The 20,311-nt window shown below is 41.1% G+C and overlaps 3 protein-coding genes and 1 long non-coding RNA gene across 7 annotated transcripts; 3 read left to right on the top strand and 1 right to left on the bottom strand.

Moving 5' to 3' along the window:
- Window positions 1–324: 324 nt before the first annotated feature.
- tmcc1b (transmembrane and coiled-coil domain family 1b) lies at window positions 325–12,129 on the top strand. Of its 2 annotated transcripts, XM_017416023.2 has the most exons (8): window positions 325–417; window positions 2,560–2,730; window positions 4,858–4,901; window positions 5,623–6,386; window positions 9,316–9,735; window positions 10,063–10,544; window positions 10,626–10,761; window positions 10,844–12,129. In XM_017416023.2, exons 4-8 carry the CDS (start codon window positions 5,787–5,789, stop codon window positions 11,156–11,158), a joined length of 1,953 nt encoding a protein of 650 aa, XP_017271512.1. In that variant the 5' UTR covers window positions 325–417; window positions 2,560–2,730; window positions 4,858–4,901; window positions 5,623–5,786; the 3' UTR covers window positions 11,159–12,129. The 2 variants fall into 2 exon arrangements, with proteins under 2 accessions (XP_017271512.1, XP_017271513.1); XM_017416024.2 differs by lacking the exon at window positions 2,560–2,730 and having other exon boundaries at window positions 327–417.
- Window positions 12,130–12,220: 91 nt separating this feature from the next.
- LOC112450497 (transmembrane and coiled-coil domains protein 1-like) lies at window positions 12,221–15,173 on the top strand. Of its 2 annotated transcripts, none has more exons than XM_025005841.2 (4): window positions 12,221–13,738; window positions 14,079–14,387; window positions 14,457–14,589; window positions 14,828–15,173. In XM_025005841.2, the coding sequence occupies exons 1-4, from the start codon at window positions 13,683–13,685 to the stop codon at window positions 15,131–15,133; spliced, it is 804 nt and encodes a 267-aa protein (XP_024861609.1). In that variant the 5' UTR covers window positions 12,221–13,682; the 3' UTR covers window positions 15,134–15,173. The 2 variants fall into 2 exon arrangements, with proteins under 2 accessions (XP_024861609.1, XP_037831271.1); XM_037975343.1 differs by lacking the exon at window positions 12,221–13,738 and adding an exon at window positions 13,775–13,947.
- Window positions 15,174–15,320: 147 nt separating this feature from the next.
- LOC108235695 (protein B4) lies at window positions 15,321–17,502 on the bottom strand. 2 transcript variants are annotated; one of them, XM_017415844.3, is made up of 5 exons: window positions 17,310–17,502; window positions 16,972–17,225; window positions 16,761–16,866; window positions 16,292–16,326; window positions 15,321–15,617 (listed from the first exon to the last, which is right to left on the bottom strand). In XM_017415844.3, the coding sequence occupies exons 1-5, from the start codon at window positions 17,404–17,406 to the stop codon at window positions 15,387–15,389; spliced, it is 723 nt and encodes a 240-aa protein (XP_017271333.1). In that variant the 5' UTR covers window positions 17,407–17,502; the 3' UTR covers window positions 15,321–15,386. The 2 variants fall into 2 exon arrangements, with proteins under 2 accessions (XP_017271333.1, XP_017271332.1); XM_017415843.3 differs by having other exon boundaries at window positions 16,277–16,326; window positions 17,310–17,496.
- On the top strand, window positions 17,439–20,284 carry LOC112450498. The gene is made up of 4 exons (XR_003039142.1): window positions 17,439–17,551; window positions 19,637–19,732; window positions 19,968–19,994; window positions 20,144–20,284. It is a non-coding gene; the product is annotated as an uncharacterized LOC112450498 (long non-coding RNA).
- Window positions 20,285–20,311: the final 27 nt, after the last annotated feature.

The raw sequence follows: 20,311 nt of genomic DNA, 5'->3' as shown, positions 1-20,311 counted from the left end.
GAGGAGCTGGCCCAAGTGGCTGGGGAGAGGGAAGTCTGGGTCTCCCTGCTTAGGCTGCTGCCCCCGCGACCCGACCCCGGATAAGCGGAAGAGAATGGATGGATGGATGGATGGATGTTTCTTTGCTGGCTGCTATAGCTCTGGGAAATCCCTTCATGTAATGTTTGGCCTCATTGTGAAGCTCAGGGATTCCCCTTCTGAAATATAGGTCTGGAATCCCTGCTGCCATCATTCTGGACCATTCTGGGGGGGGGGAGAGAATACTGGAGCTAGGTGTGGCGTATTTATATGACACAACGGCTTGCCATACAGGACGGTTTACTGCTCTGACGCTGAGCACGCAACATGACGTCACCGTGGGAGTGTCGGCCATCGGGAGAAATGAACGGTCATCAACACAGCCCTCCGAGCGCCCATGTAAGTTCAAGCCGACGAAACGCACGTTTGTTTGCGAACCGCTTTATGAATGAAGTGGCTTTTTCCTCACGCCGTCGCGTGGCTCGCGTCGTGGAGGCCCGCGGAGGATTCACGCCGTTTATCCCGGTGCGGCTGCCCCGGAGCTAACCGTGGCTGAAGCTCGGGCGATGGTTTTTTAGCCGGAGAGCTTAGCCAAGCCTGCTAATTGACAGGCTGAGTAATCAGGCGTCGAATAAGCGCTTTGATTGGCCTCCCTGGGACGTTTAGGGCGGAATAAACAGCGCATTTTATCGTGGTTTACTTGAGGAAGCAATGCTCATGACAACTTTACCAACACCCATTCTTATACTACGAACAGCTTCTTGAAAACCGAATGCGTTGTGCTAAAGCTTAACGGTTTTTTAAAAATATGTGTATATTCAAAAACTGTAATGAAGGTGTAACAAGTTAACTCTTTAAAGACTAAAAAGCAACCATGAAACACAAGAAGTGCGATAAGGAAAAGCTTGTGGGAGTATGTGACAGATGGCAACTCAATACCTCCTCCCATCTGAGCTGGGTGTTCACGGATTTTCACACCTGTGAGGCCCGTTTTTCTGCCGTTGCTGTCAGTTTGTCTTCATTCTCCTCTCTTTCTTATAAAAAATGTTATTTTTTTAAGTTAACGCTGCATTATTTTTACACCAGTACTTATGACTCAGTAGCTTGATGTTAATAACACATAATCCTGGTTATATGACTCCAGTGTGCTGGTAGAAGGCTCTGTCTGCAAGTTGTGATAATGGAGCATCTTACTAATGTTTAATGGCTTATTTTGTCAGCAGCTGGGCAGATTTTTTGCAGTGTTGTGATGCTGCATAGTAAAATAAACTATGCCCTATAGGTGGATCATGTTTCACATTGAGCTTGATCAGATTTATGCATCCAAATGTCATTTTAGATTTTCAGCAAAATAAAAAAAGAGACACAGCTCAGAGGTTTAGCATTAAGTAGTTCGGGTGTCTTGCTACAGGAAGTCATATGAGCTGCAGTACGTAAACTATAAAAATAAAGGAATGGGAACTATAAAAATGTAAATTCATCGTTCAGGCGCTGTGAGCCCCCGCGCAACACCACCCCGGTGTGTGCCGGGGAGTAAAACGAACGCCCCGAGCCGCACCACGTTAGCTTGTGCTGCTACATGCCAGTTGATTAGACAGGACATCTCAAACTGTGTCCACGAGATAAATTTAACAAAAAAAGAGGACCAGCAGCTCTCTAGGAAACTCATCCTGGTGCTGGTGTCCTCTGAAGGAGTTAGCGACCTTTTTGGCTAAGCGAGTTGCTAATTTCACCCCCCTCTTTACCCCCAGCAGACCGTCGGGCTCCGACTATTTGCTGCAACTAAACAAACACAAACGAGCCCCGCACATCGTGGCTGCACACGGATGACTATCAGATCTGAAGTTGTTCTTCTGAAGTGTTTAACCTGAAGTGCTGTTATTTTACAACAAGGTTGATAAAGAGATAGTGGTGCTAAATCTCCTTAACAGATCTTTAAGGCCTTTGTTTCACATAACAGCCTACTTAAAAGGAAAACCCTCTTATTTCTGAATGGCTGGAGGTAATCTAATTAAACAAAGAGCAAGAATACTTACACCTGGTTTATTTTTGTTGTTTCATTGCCACATTGCCTTCCTCTGAGGTACAGATAAATGGTTAACGCCTTACTGGCATCCCTAAGAGACTATTTCTGGACCATAAATTAAAAATGTGAAAGTAATTAAGCTGAAAGTCCTCTGAGGCCCCCGCTGCACTAAATGAAACCAAACAAAATGGATTAGTCTCTTTAATGTGAGGTTAGCGCTGCCCTGTGGGGTTTTAATTTTAACCTTCACTTTTCTCTCTTTGGCAAAATATGACAGAAAGACATGATTCTAATCTAAAATACATAAGTCTTGTACTACACACCGTCCCCACACGCGTCTTTTTGTGCTGAAGCTTCTCTGCACTTTTATTTTAGATTTGAAATCTTCAAAGGATTGTTTTTTTTTTTTTTTTTAAAGCCCATTAACTTTGAGAAAGGCAACTTTGTACGTTCACAGGTTTTTAAGTTCAAAGTTGAATTTTCTTTCGCTCTTTTCTTTTTTTTTTGTTTTGCAGCATGCGATTTTTCAAAATTTCTGCTGACAAAGCGGACTAATGTTTGACTGCAGCTCGGTTTGGGAAGGTTACCCAGAGAGAGCGGTGCTGGATGTTGGCTTGGATTATTGAGACGCGTTTTCCCGGTGTTTAATAGCTGCACAGATCTGCCACTAATGACCACATCTGAAGGTATGGTGTTTCTGCCATCACACACATAACTCAGCTGACATTAACTTGAAAATTAACAACTCTTCGTTTGTTTTATATATCATAACAAACCCTTGCCTCTTTAAGTATTAATCTTAGTGAAAGCTTCTCTGTTTTAATGCATAAATAAATCAATACTTATTACCTTTGCTATACTGAGAATCATGACTTTATAATCTGCAAGAAATACTCCAAAACAATAGACAAAGTAACGTGTTTTGCTTCATGGCGTTCCAAGAATATTTGGCAGCAGTGAAATGTACGTGGACACACACAGCTCGCTGTAAAGCCGGTGTGACATTGGAGCTCTGCATGCACAGAGTGATAGGTGAATGCTGGCTGACCCACTTTGGACTTTCCCTTCGGCCCAGAGGAATCAGATGTCATTGTATTTTCACTGCAGATGCAGGATTTAGTTGCACATCTGTGTGGACTAGTTAATATTCCTCGACCTTAGTTGGGAGCTTGGGAAAAAAAAGGGTTATTACAAAGGTGCTCTGTGGTCACAGTTTAGTGGCTGTGAGCTGCCAGCACAATGCCGCGCTGAGTGTTGCTTTAAGATTGCAGTGAAATCCGTTTGCTCCGTCTTTACAAAGCCTTTACATGGTGACTGATAGCCTCGATGCATGAGTCACTGGGATGTTCTTTGTGAGATTTGAAGCAGCTGCCATAACAACCTGCGCACAGCTATTAGAAGCATAAGCAAATCGGTTTTAACACCGAGTTCATGCCGCAGATGAATTAGATTGTTATCTAGAGTTACCACGTTGGAGGAAAATGCAGTTGTTTGTGTGTGGATCTGTTAATGTTTTGGGAGCTGGAGGATCAGCAGTGAGTGGACTGTAGCACTATAAACAAGTGAAACAACCTTTTTAAGCACATTGTTCACCTAGAGCTGGTTAAAAACATACACACACACATTTATTACTGAACTGGTTTCCTTTCTTCTCAGATGGCAGGCCTACCCGCATGACCAGCATCGAATGAATCACTGCATATCTGTAATGGAGCGTTTTATTGGGTTTTTGGTGTTAAATTGCTCTGCTGCCTTGTTAAATGATACTTTGACTGTGCTGACTTACAGTATTTTTTTTTCTGTTTGTCTGGAAAGTAGTCCATGTACTACCTAAAGAGATCCATTACATTCAGGTTTTTTTAATGCTTATGAAAACATGCAGGACTCTTCTTCTTTTATTAGTTTTTTGTGAGAGACAGCATGGCTGGGAGAGCTAGATCCGAACAAACATCAGAAACTTGCAGCTTAAAAACATCTTGTGTACCAGTACACTGTAGGAAAACTATGCTTTTATGCTTAGAAGTCAGTGTGAGGTCATACTAAGAGCTTATGTAAATAAGAAGACCTATACCTTCCAATCTATGACCCACTGCTGATTTAGCGTCAGGTCTTTGGTTTCAATCCCATGTGATGCAAGGATGCAAAAGCACAGCAAGATCAGATGAGCTATTCGAGCCGTTGTGACACTGAAGTGGTTCGTTTGATTGCAGTGATTAGATTTATGTGGGCAATTCTTGTGTAAAATTAAAATTCCTGAATAAATCTGTAAATCTAACAGAAGGATTAATTATGCTATTTCTGCCATATGGATATTAGTTTCAAGATAAGGGTGATTTAAGTGTCCTGAAGCTAATATTTACACATATTTGTTTGATTTGCACATTTGTTGGGTCTTAATTCAGCCCGTCAGGAGGAATATCTCCCAGATAAGTTGTGCAGTGACAGCTCCTTGGAGCTGGAGCTGCCATGTTTTCATGTTTTGTTACAGTTTCAGTCTAGTCAGTCAAGTGTTGCGCCGATGTCATGTAAATGTTTTCACGTCATTTTGTGTAAATATCATCCGTGCTGTGGTGCACAGTAATTGTTTTAATTTACCAGGTCTCATCAAACATAAATAAGCTGCTGGCTTTTAACATTTAAACCAAAGTTGGGTCAATGACGATCTCTTTATGTCGGGTACTTTTAAGTGTTTTTTTTTTTTTACATATTTATAGAGTATTTTTGTCTGAACGTTTTTATTTATATTCCTTTTTTTGTTTTTACCTTTCTGTTGCATGTAACTATCTATTTCTGTCTGTTTGTGCTTCATTTAGCTGTTCCTGAGTTGTGAGTCAGAAGAGAAGAGGCCGGGCTGATGGTAAGCTCTCTGTCAAACTTGTTTTCTCCTCTTCTCCAGCTTTCTTGCTTGTGTCAATACGTGATGATAAACCAAAACAAAACAGTGTTTAGTATAAACCAACACGTCTGTGCAAATTCTTGGAATGAACCTTCACATTTTCAGACTCTAGTCTTGTTAGAAATCAGATGTAAAAGGGAGGCTGTGGTGTTTTGTGGAACACCTCCTTCAGCTGAGAATTAGTCACCTTCATTTAGCATTTTAGTTACTGCACATTGTTTTTTGTTAGTTATTTTTTTACCCCTACATTCATTTTCTTTTGCTAGCATCTTTCAAGCAAACCGTTCATTTATTAAATGAATACTTTCTGAAATATAATTATTGTAACTCTTAAATAATTTACAGTAGTAATTTTAAAACCAGCCAAAGCAGCTTTGAACATGAGGGGTAAAAACATTTCAGAAAGTGTTCACAAAAGTTGTTTTACTTTGCTGTCCTGGGCCGACACTTTAAGACATGCCACATCATCGAGAGTCAGAACCCACCGCTTTCACCTGAAGTGAACATTTTATTTTCAATCATTAATAAGTATTTTTTGACAAATTTTAAACCGAAGTACACAGGTGTGGTCTTATTCATGTCAGCCCAGTTTTTATTGTTGTTTTTTCACATTGTGCTTTTGCTTTTTACGTTCCTCACTGCTGCATGTTATAATTTTATTTTATTTTCCTTTTTGTGGTAGACAAGCATGACATTGAGCCAGGCCACAGATGCATGCCCACTCAAAAGGCCCAACTGAGCGCCCTCCCCTCCGCTTCCCGGCTTTCACCCGGCCTGTCAGAGGGGGGTGTCGACGGGGCGTAGCTAGGCTCAAGTAGAACCTCACTGTGAAGCTGGAGGTCTCTGATGGATCAGGGTAGTAGCGAGCAGAGTCCAGAGGAGCCGGACGCAGGAGGCCGAGCGGAGCCGGAGGTCGGCAGGAGGGCATCGGAGTCAGAGCACGGCTTGTCCAAAATCACCCACAATGCCCTGGAGAACATGGGAGCGTTGGGCCATGGCCTGAAGCAGTTCTTCCAGCCACAGCGCCGACGCTCCTCCGTTTCCCCACATGACTCCGCCTTGTCCTGCACGAACGCCCCTCCCTCCGAACCCACCGATGTAGGGTCAGATGTGGGGGACACTCCCGCCTCCTCGGCCCCGCCTTTGGATTCTGACAGCCTTGCCGCTTCCGCCCCTCCCGCAGCTCTGAGCCGTGTTCTGCAGCAGATCCGAGGTCCGCCGATAATGAAGCGAGGCACCAGCCTGCAGAGCCGCCGCAGCAAGGCGGGGGCCGCTGGGGATCCTCCCCAAAAAGGAAGCCCACAGATCCACCGACGGAGCACTCATGAGGCCCTGCTGCAGGCCGGACGCCCACGCTCGTCCTCTACCACAGATACACCCACCAGTCCGGCCCTGGTGGACATGCTGCTGACCTCTGGGTACCACTCCACTGAGGAGCCAGACAAGGTGAGGGTCCACGGGGTCCGCTGTGAGATGTACAACATGCAACAAAACATTCTTTATAATGAAACTGCCTTTGATGCATTTTCAGATTTTAAGCCACATTAACTACACTTTCCAAGAGGAAAAAAAATTAAACATTCACAGGCAAAGACGCATGGTCTACAGTTAAGTCACGGATTTTATAGAAGCATATTTCCTATTTCCATGATGCAAACTGGAACCCTAAAACTCACAAGAACCATATCAGTGACCTAATCCTCAGTCGATGCTATCCATGTTTAGATATCTGCAATCCTCTGTTCTTAAAAAACACAAAGTATGTGTCATAACAAAGTCTGGTACTAATCCTAAATCGTTCTATTCCTAGAGTAGTTGGCCTCGAGACAATAAAAAACCAACAACAAAACATTCAGTTTGAGTTTGTTAGTTTGCATCACTGATGCAAGAAATGAATTGCATTTGTCTATTAAGTTTTAAAAATAAAGGGTTAGAGGTGACTCATGTATTAAAATGTGAGCGCGAACGTCCAAACCAAGCGAGCTGGAAAATCCTGTTAAAAGTCTGTGGATGGTTTAGATGTGTCCTGGATGCACCGCAGAATGGGAAGATGAGCTGTCAGTGTGTGAAGGTCATACATTGCCTTTGACTGGTTGGTCACTGTGTGCTTTAAGCCTTGCTAAATTTAGCATTTGTCATCTCTCGGTGCACTTCAGGTCAGGGAACTGCTTGCAGGGGTAAACACACTCAAACTTGTAACTATTTTTGAGTTTAAAAAAAAAAAGAAAAAGAAAAGCTGTCGAAGTGCATTGACTTAAACCTGAACTGAGGACAATTCGGATTTTCTGAGAACTCCAGGATGCAGACATAAAAATAATTAATAATTTGATCATATGCAATTAGTGTATTACCACATTAACTAATTGATAGCTCACTAAACTACATCCAATTACTTTTAACCTGACAGGGGGTCTTGTTTTGATGAGATTTCAGCTGTAACCTATCAATAAAGTTGAAAAGAACCATTGTTTGTATTTATCAGTGTTTTACTGATGAGTCATTGATCAGGGCAGGTTTTATCTTTGAAACAGATAAAAAAACCCAAACATCTCTGTTGTGCTGCTCTTTGAATGGACACAAAATGCAGAAACACAATCTTCCTTCTGTGGGGCCCGGCTTGGTTTAGATCAACTGAGATGAAGAGGGAAAACTTTTTCTGTTTTCATAGTCTGTTTAATCAAAATTAGAAATTTGTCTTAAACACTGTGGATGCAACATTGTATGTGGTAAATATTCAAACACAATTCAAAAGCCTGCAGTTGTGAACACGACACGGGGAACTATCACGTCTGTGAAGGTAACATTAAAGCTTATCATATCAATCAATCAACATTTATTTATAGAGCCTTTTACAGCAGCCAAAGGGTGCACAAAGTGCTGCACAATGCAAAACTTAAAAGCAGTACAAAAATGCCAGAGCGCCACTAGGTATTAAAAGCCTGCCTGAATAAAAAGGTTTTAAGATTAGATTTAAAAAGGACCAGATCAGTGATAAAGTGCAAGTCCTGAGGTGGTTGGTTCCACAGTCTGGGTGCGGCGACCTAAAAGGCCCAAAGTTTGGATTTAGACTCAGGGACAAACAGTAAAGATGTATTAGTTGATCTTAAGGTCCTCTCATAGTCACAGAAAGCTAATAGATCATCTAAATAAGGTAAGACAAGACCGTTAAGAGCTTTAAAAGTAAACAATAAAAGTTTAAACTCAACTGTAAAATAAAATGGGGGTGATGTGCTCAGGTTTAGGAGGGTTGGTTAAGAGTCGGGCAGCGGCGTTTTGTACAAGCTGAAGGCGTCTGATGGAGGATTGAGAGATTTCAACATACAAATCACAGCAGTAGTCAAGCCTTGAGCTGCTAAAAGCACGAATGGCCTTTTTCAGGTCAGGACGATTTTAAAAAAGGTTTACCCTTGGTTAAAAGATGTAACTGATAAAAGCTGGCCTTGACTACAGAAGCTATATGTTTATCAAACTTCAAATCCTTGTCCAAAGTCACCCCCAGTTTTTTTAACTGTGGGTCTGAACTTGGATGTCAGATCACCAAAGTTACAAGGAGCAACATCACAGAAAAAGATGAACTCAGTCTCACCTTATGAAAACAGAAAGTTATGGTGAAGCCACTGCTTAATGTTGGCAATGTACACGGTTTGGGATAACAAAGGTTATGCCTATTTCAGCAAAATGCATAAAGCAAAAGTTTCTGAGGGGTAAATCAGGGTCACATTTGTATCTTAAGCAGCCTGTTTAAAGCCTTTTGTTTACTTTAGTTGCATTTGAAATCCCTGTAGCTGGAATTATGCAGAAATTTCTCGAAAGGTGCTTTTGTTTCACAGGCGCCATCTGCTGTTGGAAATGTGTAAATGCACATGTATTTTTTTCCCCAACAAAACCAACTATTGTCCTCATACACCTTCTTGTATGTCACTTATTTCTCAAACAAACACGCATATTTGAGCTTTTTAAATCATTTGCAAAATTCAGACACCTTTTGATGACATATTCTGTCTAAAATGCAAACCTTTAAATATTATCTCCTGCTTAAAGTAACTATTGTCACTGGAGTAGATTCTGTCTTTTGTGAATTTTCTGTTTAGGATCCTTATTTTTGTTGCTCCCTTATATTTGCTGTAAGTTTTTATTTCCCCAGAGTAAAACTCGTATAATACAACTACTTTTAAACATTGGATACTAAAAAAAGACAAAACCTTTTGTTATCCACAGATGTATTTAGTAATTTATCATCTGTTTCTATAAACATGCGTTTTTAGTCTTTCATTAATGACTTTAATGTAAATTTTAATGTATGGGTAATTAAAAGACTTTTTTAATGTTGCCTGTTCTTCCATTTTTCCTTTTTTTTAAAAAAAAAAAAAAAAAGCTGGATCGGTACGATGGATCAGGCCCTGCTGTGTCCCCCAACGCCCTCCCCTATGGCGCTGAAGGGTACGATTTGGTCGACAGCACCCCGGACCCCCAGCGTACCAAGCAGGCCATCGCGCAGCTGCAGCAGAAGATCCTGAAGCTCACAGAACAAATAAAGATCGAACAAACCGCTCGTGACGACAACGTGGCCGAGTACCTGAAACTCGCCAATAACGCAGACAAACAACAGAGTGCACGCATCAAACAGGTGTTTGAGAAGAAGAACCAAAAGTCGGCTCAGACTATCCAGCAACTGCAGAGGAAGCTCGAGCACTACCACCGGAAACTTCGTGAGGTGGAGCACAACGGTATCCCTCGCCAGCCCAAAGATGTTTTAAGAGACATGCACCAGGGGCTAAAAGATGTTGGAGCTAAGGTTTGGGTTCTTTAGGGTTGTTCTTCTGCCAAAAGACTTTAGTTTTAGGCTATATTTTGCTTCAACGCAATATTTTATAGATGACACAACATTTGAACAAATCTTTAAATTTTCGTACAAATTCCCATACCTAATGCTGACAGGTAGAGTTAATGTATGTAGAAATAATGGTTAGTTTGTTAGTGCTGGTCACACTTTAGTCAGGCACGGTTGAGATTTTACATCAGTTTAGCTCTTTCTTACTAGAGCTTTTTTCCTCCTTAGTTTTCCAGATTGAAGCAGGAATTGTATCCACTGGATTACTGACCCGACTGTTCTCATTTCCAGGTCACGGGAGGCCTGTCCAGCTTCTCTCAAGCCACTCATTCTGCAGCTGGAGCTGTGGTGTCCAAGCCAAGAGAGATAGCCTCTCTCATCCGCAACAAGTTTGGGAGTGCCGACAACATCGCAGCTCTGAAAGACTCTTTGGATGAAGCGCAGGGAGATGAAGGTGTCGGTCCCGGGGGATCAAGGCCCCTCGGGACAGGACAGTTCCAATCCAGCCCAAAGTATGGCAGTGAAGATGATTGTTCTAGTGCTACGTCCGGTTCTGCAGGAGCGAACAGCACCCCTGGAGCCCCTGGAGGCCCCCCTAGCTCCAGGGGCAATACTCTCGATCCCCAAGCCTCAAGCTTTGATGCCATACTTCATGAGATCCAAGAACTGCGGGATAACCAGGGTCGACTGGAGGAGTCCTTTGAAAATTTAAAATCCCACTATCAGCGGGACTACACCATGATCATGCAGGCCTTGCAGGAGGAGCGATTCAGGTAGCATTAGCACTTACACTGTAGTGTGTTTGATCTGCGTAGTTAGAATGTTTGGTTGTCTGAACTGTGGGTGTTTTGCAGATGTGAACGTTTAGAGGAACAACTCAATGACTTGACAGAGCTGCACCAGAACGAAATTCTGAACCTAAAACAGGAACTAGCCAGCATGGAGGAGAAGATTGCCTACCAGTCCTATGAAAGAGCGAGGGACATCCAGGCAAGCCTCACCCGAACAAACACAACCTTTTCTGCTTTCTGATCGCCGCTGTTCATCTGACAGTTTTGTCTCCGTGTCTCAGGAGGCGCTGGAGGCTTGTCAGACACGCATCTCCAAGATGGAGCTGCAGCAGCAGCAGCAGCAGGTGGTGCAGCTGGAGGGTTTGGAGAACGCCACGGCACGGACTCTTCTCGGCAAATTAATCAACGTGCTGCTCGCCGTCATGGCTGTCCTCTTGGTGTTTGTGTCCACGGTGGCCAACTGTGTCGTTCCCTTGATGAAAACCCGCAGCCGCACACTTTCCACATTACTCCTTGTAATCCTGCTCGCCTTCCTGTGGCGGCACTGGGACGCCATTTCAGAGTATCTGCACCACTTTCTTCTGCACCCCAGATGACCGCTTATAACCGCCGAATTAAAACAATGAAGGGACTTGGGGGGGATGTTGAGGCCGAAACTTAAAGGGAGGACCTATACAGGAAGTGGACTTTTATTTATCTTTGAATATACTTTTATCTCAAAACACTCAGGAGTGTATTAGAGGTTTTGTCACTTTACCACTTTCTGAGCTGTGGATTGGGAAGAATCAAACAAAGAAAAAAAAAAAGTCTGGAGGGTTGGTGAAGACTTTTTACGGTGGCACAAGCACATGCTGTAGGAGTGAATGGTTGAAGGAGGAGCTGAGAGAACTGCACACTTGATTTCTCTCTTCTGAGTGAATTTGTTTACACGTGAAAAACTTTGAATCGTTTTTCCACTTTAGTCTTATTTTGAATTTGATTCAGTTGGTATTGTTTCGAAGTCACTGCTACTTTTTAATACAGCAAATTATTGCGTTTTGTTTTTAACCATAACGAGCTGACAGTGTTCTGCAGCTTTAGTGTCCCAAGTTTTCTCTTTTGCTCTTGTAATTTTGGGTTCTCGACCTGCTTTTTTCTTTTGTCTTTGTCTCTTTTTAAATTTCCGCTTTTGTTACCAAGTCCTCTTCCAGTGAACTTCACACTGAAGATCAGGGTGCCTGCATATTCAGCTACATTGCTTTTGATATCAGATTTGTCACTGGATCAAATTGTTATGGGTTCTTGAATAGTTTCTTTTGGATGTGTGAAGTCAAAATCACTGGTTCCGCCACAACCAGGATGCTATTATCAGAGACTCTGTGTTTATGTTGTAACCCTGCCAACTGGAGGCGCTTTCACAGCAGAAGAATAATCAACAAACTCAATTAACATACTTGAAGAGCAGCTAAATTGCTCAAAAGACTTAGTGCTTCCGTACTGTTTCTATTAGTGAACATGAAATAGTAATACATTTTAGTTGTTTTTTTATTTTTTAAAAATAAATAAATTTGCTGTTTTAAGAGGTGAATATTCAAGTCTGTATTTATCTGCAATGTCAAAAAAACCCGTAAGAAATGCACAAGGCAAAAAGTCTTTCTGTGTCGGTTTTATTAATGGTTGACCATGTGCACGTTTAGCTTTTATTTTAATGAGATGTTGGCACAAAAACCACAGGATAAAGTTGCTCTGAACTATAAAAATGAGCACAGTTGTGGTCAGATGTCTGCATACACTAATGGAGATGATTTGTAATTAGTTTGGGGCTTTTAATGATTGATTTAAATCATTATTTTTTTCAAGGTTAAAGGATCTTACAACATCAGTGATTCTGTAAAACAAAAATTCAGTGCACAAGTTTGAATTTGTGGGTTTTCTCTAACCCACAAAGGTTCAAAATTATACTCAAGTGGTGCAGAAGGTTGTACTTCACAAGGCCAAGGCCTATTAATGTCTTCTTAGTGATCATAATTGACTGCAGCTGGATTTGTTAGCATAAAACAATTTTTTAATTCGCATCAGAAGTAAATTTAGGGCACTATGCAAACAAAAAGGCAAGTCCAAAACAGATCCAGATTCAAATCTAGTTTTCCAGTCAAATAATTCCATTTATAGTACAATACACTCATATAAAGTATGTTATGACATCTGTTCGACGGGGGCCATAGTAGATCTGTGGTCCGTGCTGTAGCCCAGGTTGTGTTAGGAGGGGCAAAAGCAAAACATGACATCTGTTTGACAGAACCTATTTGGTTGACCAGTAGTCATTTGTCACCATCAGATGAAAGGAAATTAGTTGGGGTGTTCAGAAACAACCCAAGAGCCACCAAAGCTCAAACCTGCCATGAGCTGCTCTCTGCTTGAACGCTAGTTTCTGTCCACAGTGAAGCGAGGGTGCCAAGAAAAAAAGCCCCTTACTAAAAAGTGACACCTTCAAGAGTGAAATTTGCTGCTGCCCACGTAGACAAAGCCAATTGTCTAATGTAAAAACGTTTATGGTCAGATGAATTATATATTGATGTAGGTTTTTAGCCACAATTACGAGATGATGGTTTGGAGTAGTCAAGTTTGTCAAACACTGAACCAGCTGTCAAGAATGGTGGTGGTACCATCATGCTGTGGTACCGGTGTGTTGCTCAAAATAGAACAGTAAAGGAGGACTACCTCCAAATGCTTTAATTTCGCCTCCAATCAGCAGCAGGGTGTTCCAACAGGGCAATGGTTTCAAGCACACATCTGAAAGGATAACCAGCATTAAACTTTCAGGTCCGAGTCAGGAAGTTAAATGATCTCTACTAATTCTGTCCATAAAAGTGGTCAAATATCAGGGACAGTTTGTGTTTTCAAATTTAAATTGTTTTACTTTGTAAAATGCAGTCAGCACGCCACACGGATGGACATTTTTAACATACAGACAGTAAAACGAGACAAAAAACTTTGGAACTTATTTAAATCCTCTCCTATTTTCACGTGTTTTGTTGTTGCCTAGCAACGTAGCATTCAGAGCAACCAGTTATTAGCATTTACGGTTAGCAACAGGTAAAGTTAGCATCGTTACCACCAAGCAACAAGGTGCTGCTATCGATGTGTCGCATTTTAAAGTTTATTCATCCATCAAAGACGCCTTCTTTTACAGGCATGTAAGTATCCTTTGTTCTAACAATATCACATAAGTGAACAAAGTAAGTTCTCTTCAATTAAACTTCTCTTGAACTCTTTATTAAAGGTAGTTTGGCACTGTGGGAACTGAATTAGCATGAACTGGGCCGTGACTGACTTGTTTCAGACTAAAATCAAAGTGCACAGATGTTATGAGATTTCCACCTTGAGACCTTGGGCATTTAAAATAGTGATAATATTTTTATTGACTTAAATTAAAATGGAAATTTAAAAACCTTACTCTAGTTACAAGCAGCACAATTTCTTTAAGTCTTCTCTGCAACAAGTTCAAAGTGAAAAATGTCCTTTCTCTTCTGATAGCAACTCCGCAGCCTTGAATGACATGCACGCAATCCAGGAAGACGAAGATGACGAAGGGAGCTCAACCTCTGACCCAGGAGAGATGCAGTCCGGCACTGAAAATGACTGCGTTACTCCTGCCGAGGAGCTTGTAGGCTCCAGGGACAATGACTCCGATGACCAGGCCTCAGGTTTCGATGAGATGTTTGATGAGATCCAAGGGATCCAGGAAGTCCAGGGCCATCTGAAGAAATCCCTGGAAATCCTGAAAATAAACCATCAGCGGGACCACATGGTGATCCTGGGGGCTCTCCAGGAGGACAAACTAAGGTAGCGTACGCTTACGATCACGCTCTGAAAGATCCACGTCCTGTCTGATGCCCAGTGATGGTTCTGCAGGTGTGACACTTTAGAACAGGAACTCAGTGACTTGACAGAACTTCATCAGAAGGAAATTTCCAACTTAAAGGAGGAATTAATCAGCACCAAGGAGAAGATTGACTACACGCATCATGAAAGGACAGATTTTCAAGTACGTATTAAAACATTACGATTCAAGACGAGGCATAGATGTAAAAAACATTTAGGAAAAGAAAAAGACAGTTTGAATCAGAACCACATTGGTTTGATTAGTTTCACTTGTGCTTTATGGAGTCTGCATGCACCTGCTCAGAAGTATGTGGGCTTATAAAACAAGTCTCTGAGCAGACCAATTTTGAGGCTGAATGTGTTGCATTGTTCTTAATTTGTCATCACTCTCTGGTCTGTAGGAGGCAATAGAGGCTTGCTATTCACGCCTCCTCAAGATGGAGCTGCAGCAGCAACAAGCGGCGTGCACGGAGAGGGAGGAGGACACCATACCGCGGACACTGCTTGGGAAATTGAGCAGCGTGCTTTTAGCAGTTTTGTCAGCCATCTTAATATTCGTGTCCATGGTGTCCCAATTCGTCATATTGCTGAAACCATCTGGCCAAATGCTTTCTGCACTGTTTTTTGCAGTCGTCCTCTACTTCATCTGGAAGTACAGGGATGTCATCTTAGAAAACAGTTTCTTTCCTGTACTTTCAATACCCTGAAAGGGAATAAGTTAATAAAAATCCACCTCTGAGAGCATAATTAACAGGTTTGTGCTTTATTACACACTACAGAACAGGTTCACCCTTGAAGATCTTCCATTTTAAAACCTTCCAATTTATGAGCAAAGTCATTGCGTATAATAAAATCCCCCCCCCCCCCCAAAAAAAATTTTTTTTTAAGTAAAACTGTTAGATATAGTAACTTTATTGAAAAAAAAAAAAAATTAAATAAAAATAATTCCGTCAAATTCACTCAAGTCTTCTTCTTTCCTCGTTTTGCAACAGGAGCGTCAGCACCTGCCTTCGCAGCTTTGCTCTGGGTATCCTTCACAGTTTTTGGCCCTTTTGTAGTCTTTGTCGCTTTACTTTTGCTTGAGTCGGCGCTTCCTTCACCACTTCCTTTGGCCTCAGCTTTTTTAGCCTTTGGTCTCTTTGCTGGAGCGACCTCTTTATCCTTCTTGGTCTTCCTGGGAGGCTTCACGTTCTGAAAAAATAAATAAAAATAAACAGAAAATTAAGCACTCAGAGCAAACGCCACCAGGAGCACAAGGTCATTTAAAATGAATTCAGTCTTAAATAGGAAGTGTTCCTAACAGTCTTTATATTTGTTTCATGAGATACCATAATTGGATTTACCTTCACAGAGTACATATTTTAAAGCATTTCATAAGGCTTCAGGATTGTCATTATGCCTTTACAAGCATTTTTGTACATCTGAGTATATTGTTTTGGTTTGAAGACTAAGTTTGTAGCATTTAATTAGTCAAACACTCAGGACCACTTTCTATTTAATACAAGTTGTTTTTTTTTTTTTAAATAGCATTTTGCCACATGGAGGTGTAGTTTCCAAACCATTGCAATTAAAATTTCAGATGCAGTTTGTGACAGTGTGCAGAACTATTACCGTTTATTAAAGACTAAATTAAAAAGATTAAGCGTAAGCAACTGAAGCCCATTCAAGGTGTATATAAAAAAGTGAACATTTGCATATTTTATGCCCAAATATTGCTACACATTGATTTAACCAAATCTGTTAGTTAAAAACAAGGTTTCACTCATGTTACAAGAATTGATAATCATCAACATGCATCTGACTAAAGTGTTGAGATAACCCTCCACCTTGTCACACTTGCACCATCTCACCTCTGCAGACTTTACCTCTTCATCTGCTGCGTTTTTCTTCTTGGTGGTACCTTTAAGAAACAAGACATTAGGGTCTCCACTGCACAAGCAAACCATATTGATCATTATTACATGCCACCAAAAGGGGGAGCTATTATGTTTGCCTGTGAGCTCATTTCACTGTACAGCAGAGTCAAGTTTGTAGTCGGTTCCAATCAATATGAACCCCACAGGTAAGGGACCTTAGCAAAACCCCCAAACAGCAGTGGCTCAGTCAGTTTAACAGATATTGAGCTCAGATTTGGTGTGTTAGTAGCTGACAGACATTCACAAGACATACTCCCAAGAGCTGACAGATAAGGCAAGAGCTCACCCAAGTTGTTGAGCAAGATGGCTACACTTTCGTCATTTCTCAAGATAAAGAGCTTAAAACTCTGGGACAGGAGACAGTGGGTGATCTATATTCCTTAAAGGAATGTTCGACCCATTCTTTTTCCCCCCTTACCTGCTTTTTGGGACTGTTTGACCCCCTCTTTGGCCACCTTTGGAGCTTTTTGCACATTTGGGTCAGTGTTCTCGCTTTTAGGCTTTGACTCTTTTTTGGGTGCAAGCTTGAAAAAAAAAAAAAAAAAAGGAGGGCGGGGGTGAAGAAACAATTTAAATAACGTTGTATAATTAGTTTAAACTCCATTTGTGGGCCAAAACCTGCATCCTACCCTGAATCGTCCCTGTGCGCCTGAAGTGGTGGAGTTGGGGGGCCTGGCCAGAGTCCCGGTCTCTAGTCCCTTTATCAGAGCCCTGCGGACGAAGTGCTTCAGCATGACCCCATCTGCCGAGGGGAACTTCAGCTTGATGTACTTCTGGATGGCTTGGGATGAGACCCCCTTGCGTGTGTCCAAAGCTTTGAGCGCCTCCCGCACCATGATGGTTGTGGGCGGATGAGACGTCAGTTTGCGCAGCGTCGCGGCGTCTCCAAAGAGAAAAGGAGGAAACCGTGTCAAAAAAGACGATTTTTATTTATTTTTTTAATTTCTCCTGCTGTCCGCTTACATACCAGGTTTCTTACTCTCAGTTGTCTCCTCCACAAGAGCTTTACTTGAAGTCGGCTGAGGAGGATCAGCAGAATCCGCTGCTGGTTTTTTAGGAGGCATCGTTGCGCAAATCTGGAGAAGAACCACAGAAAAAAGGAACCACCATGACTCCGACTTTATGCATTCGCTTCAGGTGAAACGAGACCAGGTGAATCACATGAGCAGCTGATTAAGGAGTGCAGAATGGCTTTTATCAGCTCCACAGGTAAAGGAAGGCTGCTGCGTATCTGTTCATGTTCCACAGTTCTGATAGACTTTTTTTCCAACCAGAAAACAACAACAAACAAAAAGCACAACAGAAAATCACAACTTCATTTGTACAGATTTCAGTGGAATATCATTATTTTTTCAGCTAAATCACAACCAGATGACACCTAAACATGTTTTAGAATAAAAGAAATGTAAAACTTTTACGATGAGTGAGGCTTTATGTAGTCCAGTTGGTGTATTTCTAAATCTGGACATTATTGCTTCAAAACTGGTAACATGTCCCACAGAAATGTGCTATATTTCCCACCATGAGTTGTTTGGGATCTGTGCCCAAATTAAAGGTAGTGTCCAATTTGCTATCTGACATGATCCTTGTTTGGTCAGTAGCACAATAAACATATTAAAGGCCTATTCTTTGAAGGGATGCATGTCGCCCGCTGCCTTTCATGTGAAAGTTTTAGACTAAAATCATCTTGTTTTGAGAAATGGTGGAGCCACACAATCTCATGCAATATTACAATAACTGGCAGGATCTGTGAGCGCTTGGAGTATGAATGACTCTCAGCTACTACCACACCAAATCTTTGGGTTTTCCATGGCCACTTAGCAGTGACGGCCATCTTGAATTGGGTAGACTCCAAAAGTTCAATCAGTCGTGGATGTCAACCCTGAGAAGAGTTTCATTAAAACCTGTTCAGTACCAGTAGAGAAATAAATGCACACACACATTATTTCTCTGACTTAGGTGATGGGAAATAATAAAAATATCTTAACATCCAGGCTTTGAAAATTTAGTGACATGCAAGGTAGCAACTAATTTAGTTTCTTTTGCTGTCAGGTCTGCATATCTCTTAATGGCTGTTTTATAAACTAAATCGAAAAGTGAACTGACTTAAATTTAAAATTGATCGTAACCACCACGAGTTGCTGAGTTGTGCCACGGCACAACTCAGCAAAATTTACAGGGAGCCAACGAGGAAAAGCTAAAATTGTAGAAATGCGATTTTGCCATCTAATTCTTATTATTACTCTGGCAGCAGTATTTTGGAGCAACTGAAAACTTTTTAGAGGATTTATCCTAATAATAGAGAATTACAGTCGTCACAGGTTAGACAGCCACGGTAAACAGGATAATCTGGAAATTAAAACAAAGAACAACTTTAAAAAGTAAATGTAGTTGCATGCAGTCAAATGTGGAGGAGAAAAATATTGTGAGAACAAGTGAGTCCCACGGTCATATGCACACAAGCCTGCAGACTAAAACCTTGATCTTGAAGGTGCAGAAGTATATTTAACAACACCGAAGAAACAGAAATACTGATGAAACGTAACATTTGAGCAGAAATTATTTGCAGCTGAGCATCTTCTCATATTTAAACATGCTCAAAAAGTTATTTAAAAAGGCTGAACATATGTTTGTGGCCTATATGTAGGGTTTATTTTGATGCTCAGTGTGGTTTTTCTGTTAACTTCAGAACAGAATCACACGTCCATCTTCAGGTAGTCAAACACTCATTATCTTCTCTGAGGAACTTTGTCTTAATCATAGCTGAACACATAATTATTATCATCCTCAGGTGCAAGTTATACACTCAGTGACTGCTTCTCCTGTGCTTGGCCAAGTTAAGATGTAGTTTTACTGACAACTAGTTTGTCCAAAGTTTAGTTAAATGCCACTGAGAAGGTTGATTCCTTTACAACACAATTCTCACTTGGTCAGGATAATATAAGTCTATATAAAAGCCTGCTTAAAAAACAAAGTCACAGGTTCGTGACATGACTGCGGCCTCTCTGTGGAGTTTGCATGTTTTCCCTGTGAATGTCTGGGTTTTCTCTCAGTATATGCAAATTGCTAAATGCATGATTGGATAGACATTTGGAAATGTATTTTAATTTTTAGTAATGTTGTGATGTGGATGGATGGATATCTGAGCAAAAACAAGTCATTGTAGGTGATTATTTGCACCCTTTCATGTACGATCCCATTTATAGGATTTTTCTAAAACATTGGACGTGCTGTAGGTGTCTGTGGTCTGTACATGAGTCTTTCTGAAAGTCTCTGTGGTTTTCCTGTCATCAGAAATGACCTGCAGTCAAACTCTAACTACCCTCTGAAAGATCAGAACAGTCTTTTTCTTCATCATGGCTGGACGCGTGTTTATTATCATCCTTATCTGTAAGTTAACTCTTCTATATATTCATTAATGTTGTGTTTTTGTCCCTTATCAACAAAACTTCATTAAAATAGTTTAGGTAATTTTATTTTAGTGTTTGCCTATACTTCCTATGCCAATGGTCAGCTCTGTCCCAACATTTAATTTTTCTAATTATTTAATATTATGACTTTATTAATAACTTTGTCAAGGTTATAAATGAGTTTTGTATTAATCCTGTTGACACATTTCCAACAGGTTCTTTTTGTGAGATGCAAAAACAAGGTCAGTGTCTGTTTTTCATTTATCAGGTCCAGCTGTGATGTTTTCACTGTATGATTTCATCGTATGAAATATCTATTTCTTAATAAGAATATTAGTGGATCAGTTCAACAAAAAGATAATTAATTTTCTATTTTTGTCTGAATTTTCAGCTCTTCCTCAGGCTAAACTGAGAGTTTACCCACCAGTGATCAAAGAAACAGAACCAGTCTCACTGAGCTGTGAGGCTCCATCACATGTTTCTGTCCATCAGTGTTATTTCTATGTGAATGGAGGAACTCAGACACTCCTCTCCTGTGTGAAGACATTTACAGGATCTG

Source organism: Kryptolebias marmoratus, linkage group LG4, assembly GCF_001649575.2.
Source record: "Kryptolebias marmoratus isolate JLee-2015 linkage group LG4, ASM164957v2, whole genome shotgun sequence".
Lineage (NCBI taxonomy): Eukaryota > Metazoa > Chordata > Actinopteri > Cyprinodontiformes > Rivulidae > Kryptolebias > Kryptolebias marmoratus.
Note: the sequence above shows the minus strand (reverse complement) of the source record. Positions and strands in the feature narration are given on the sequence as shown.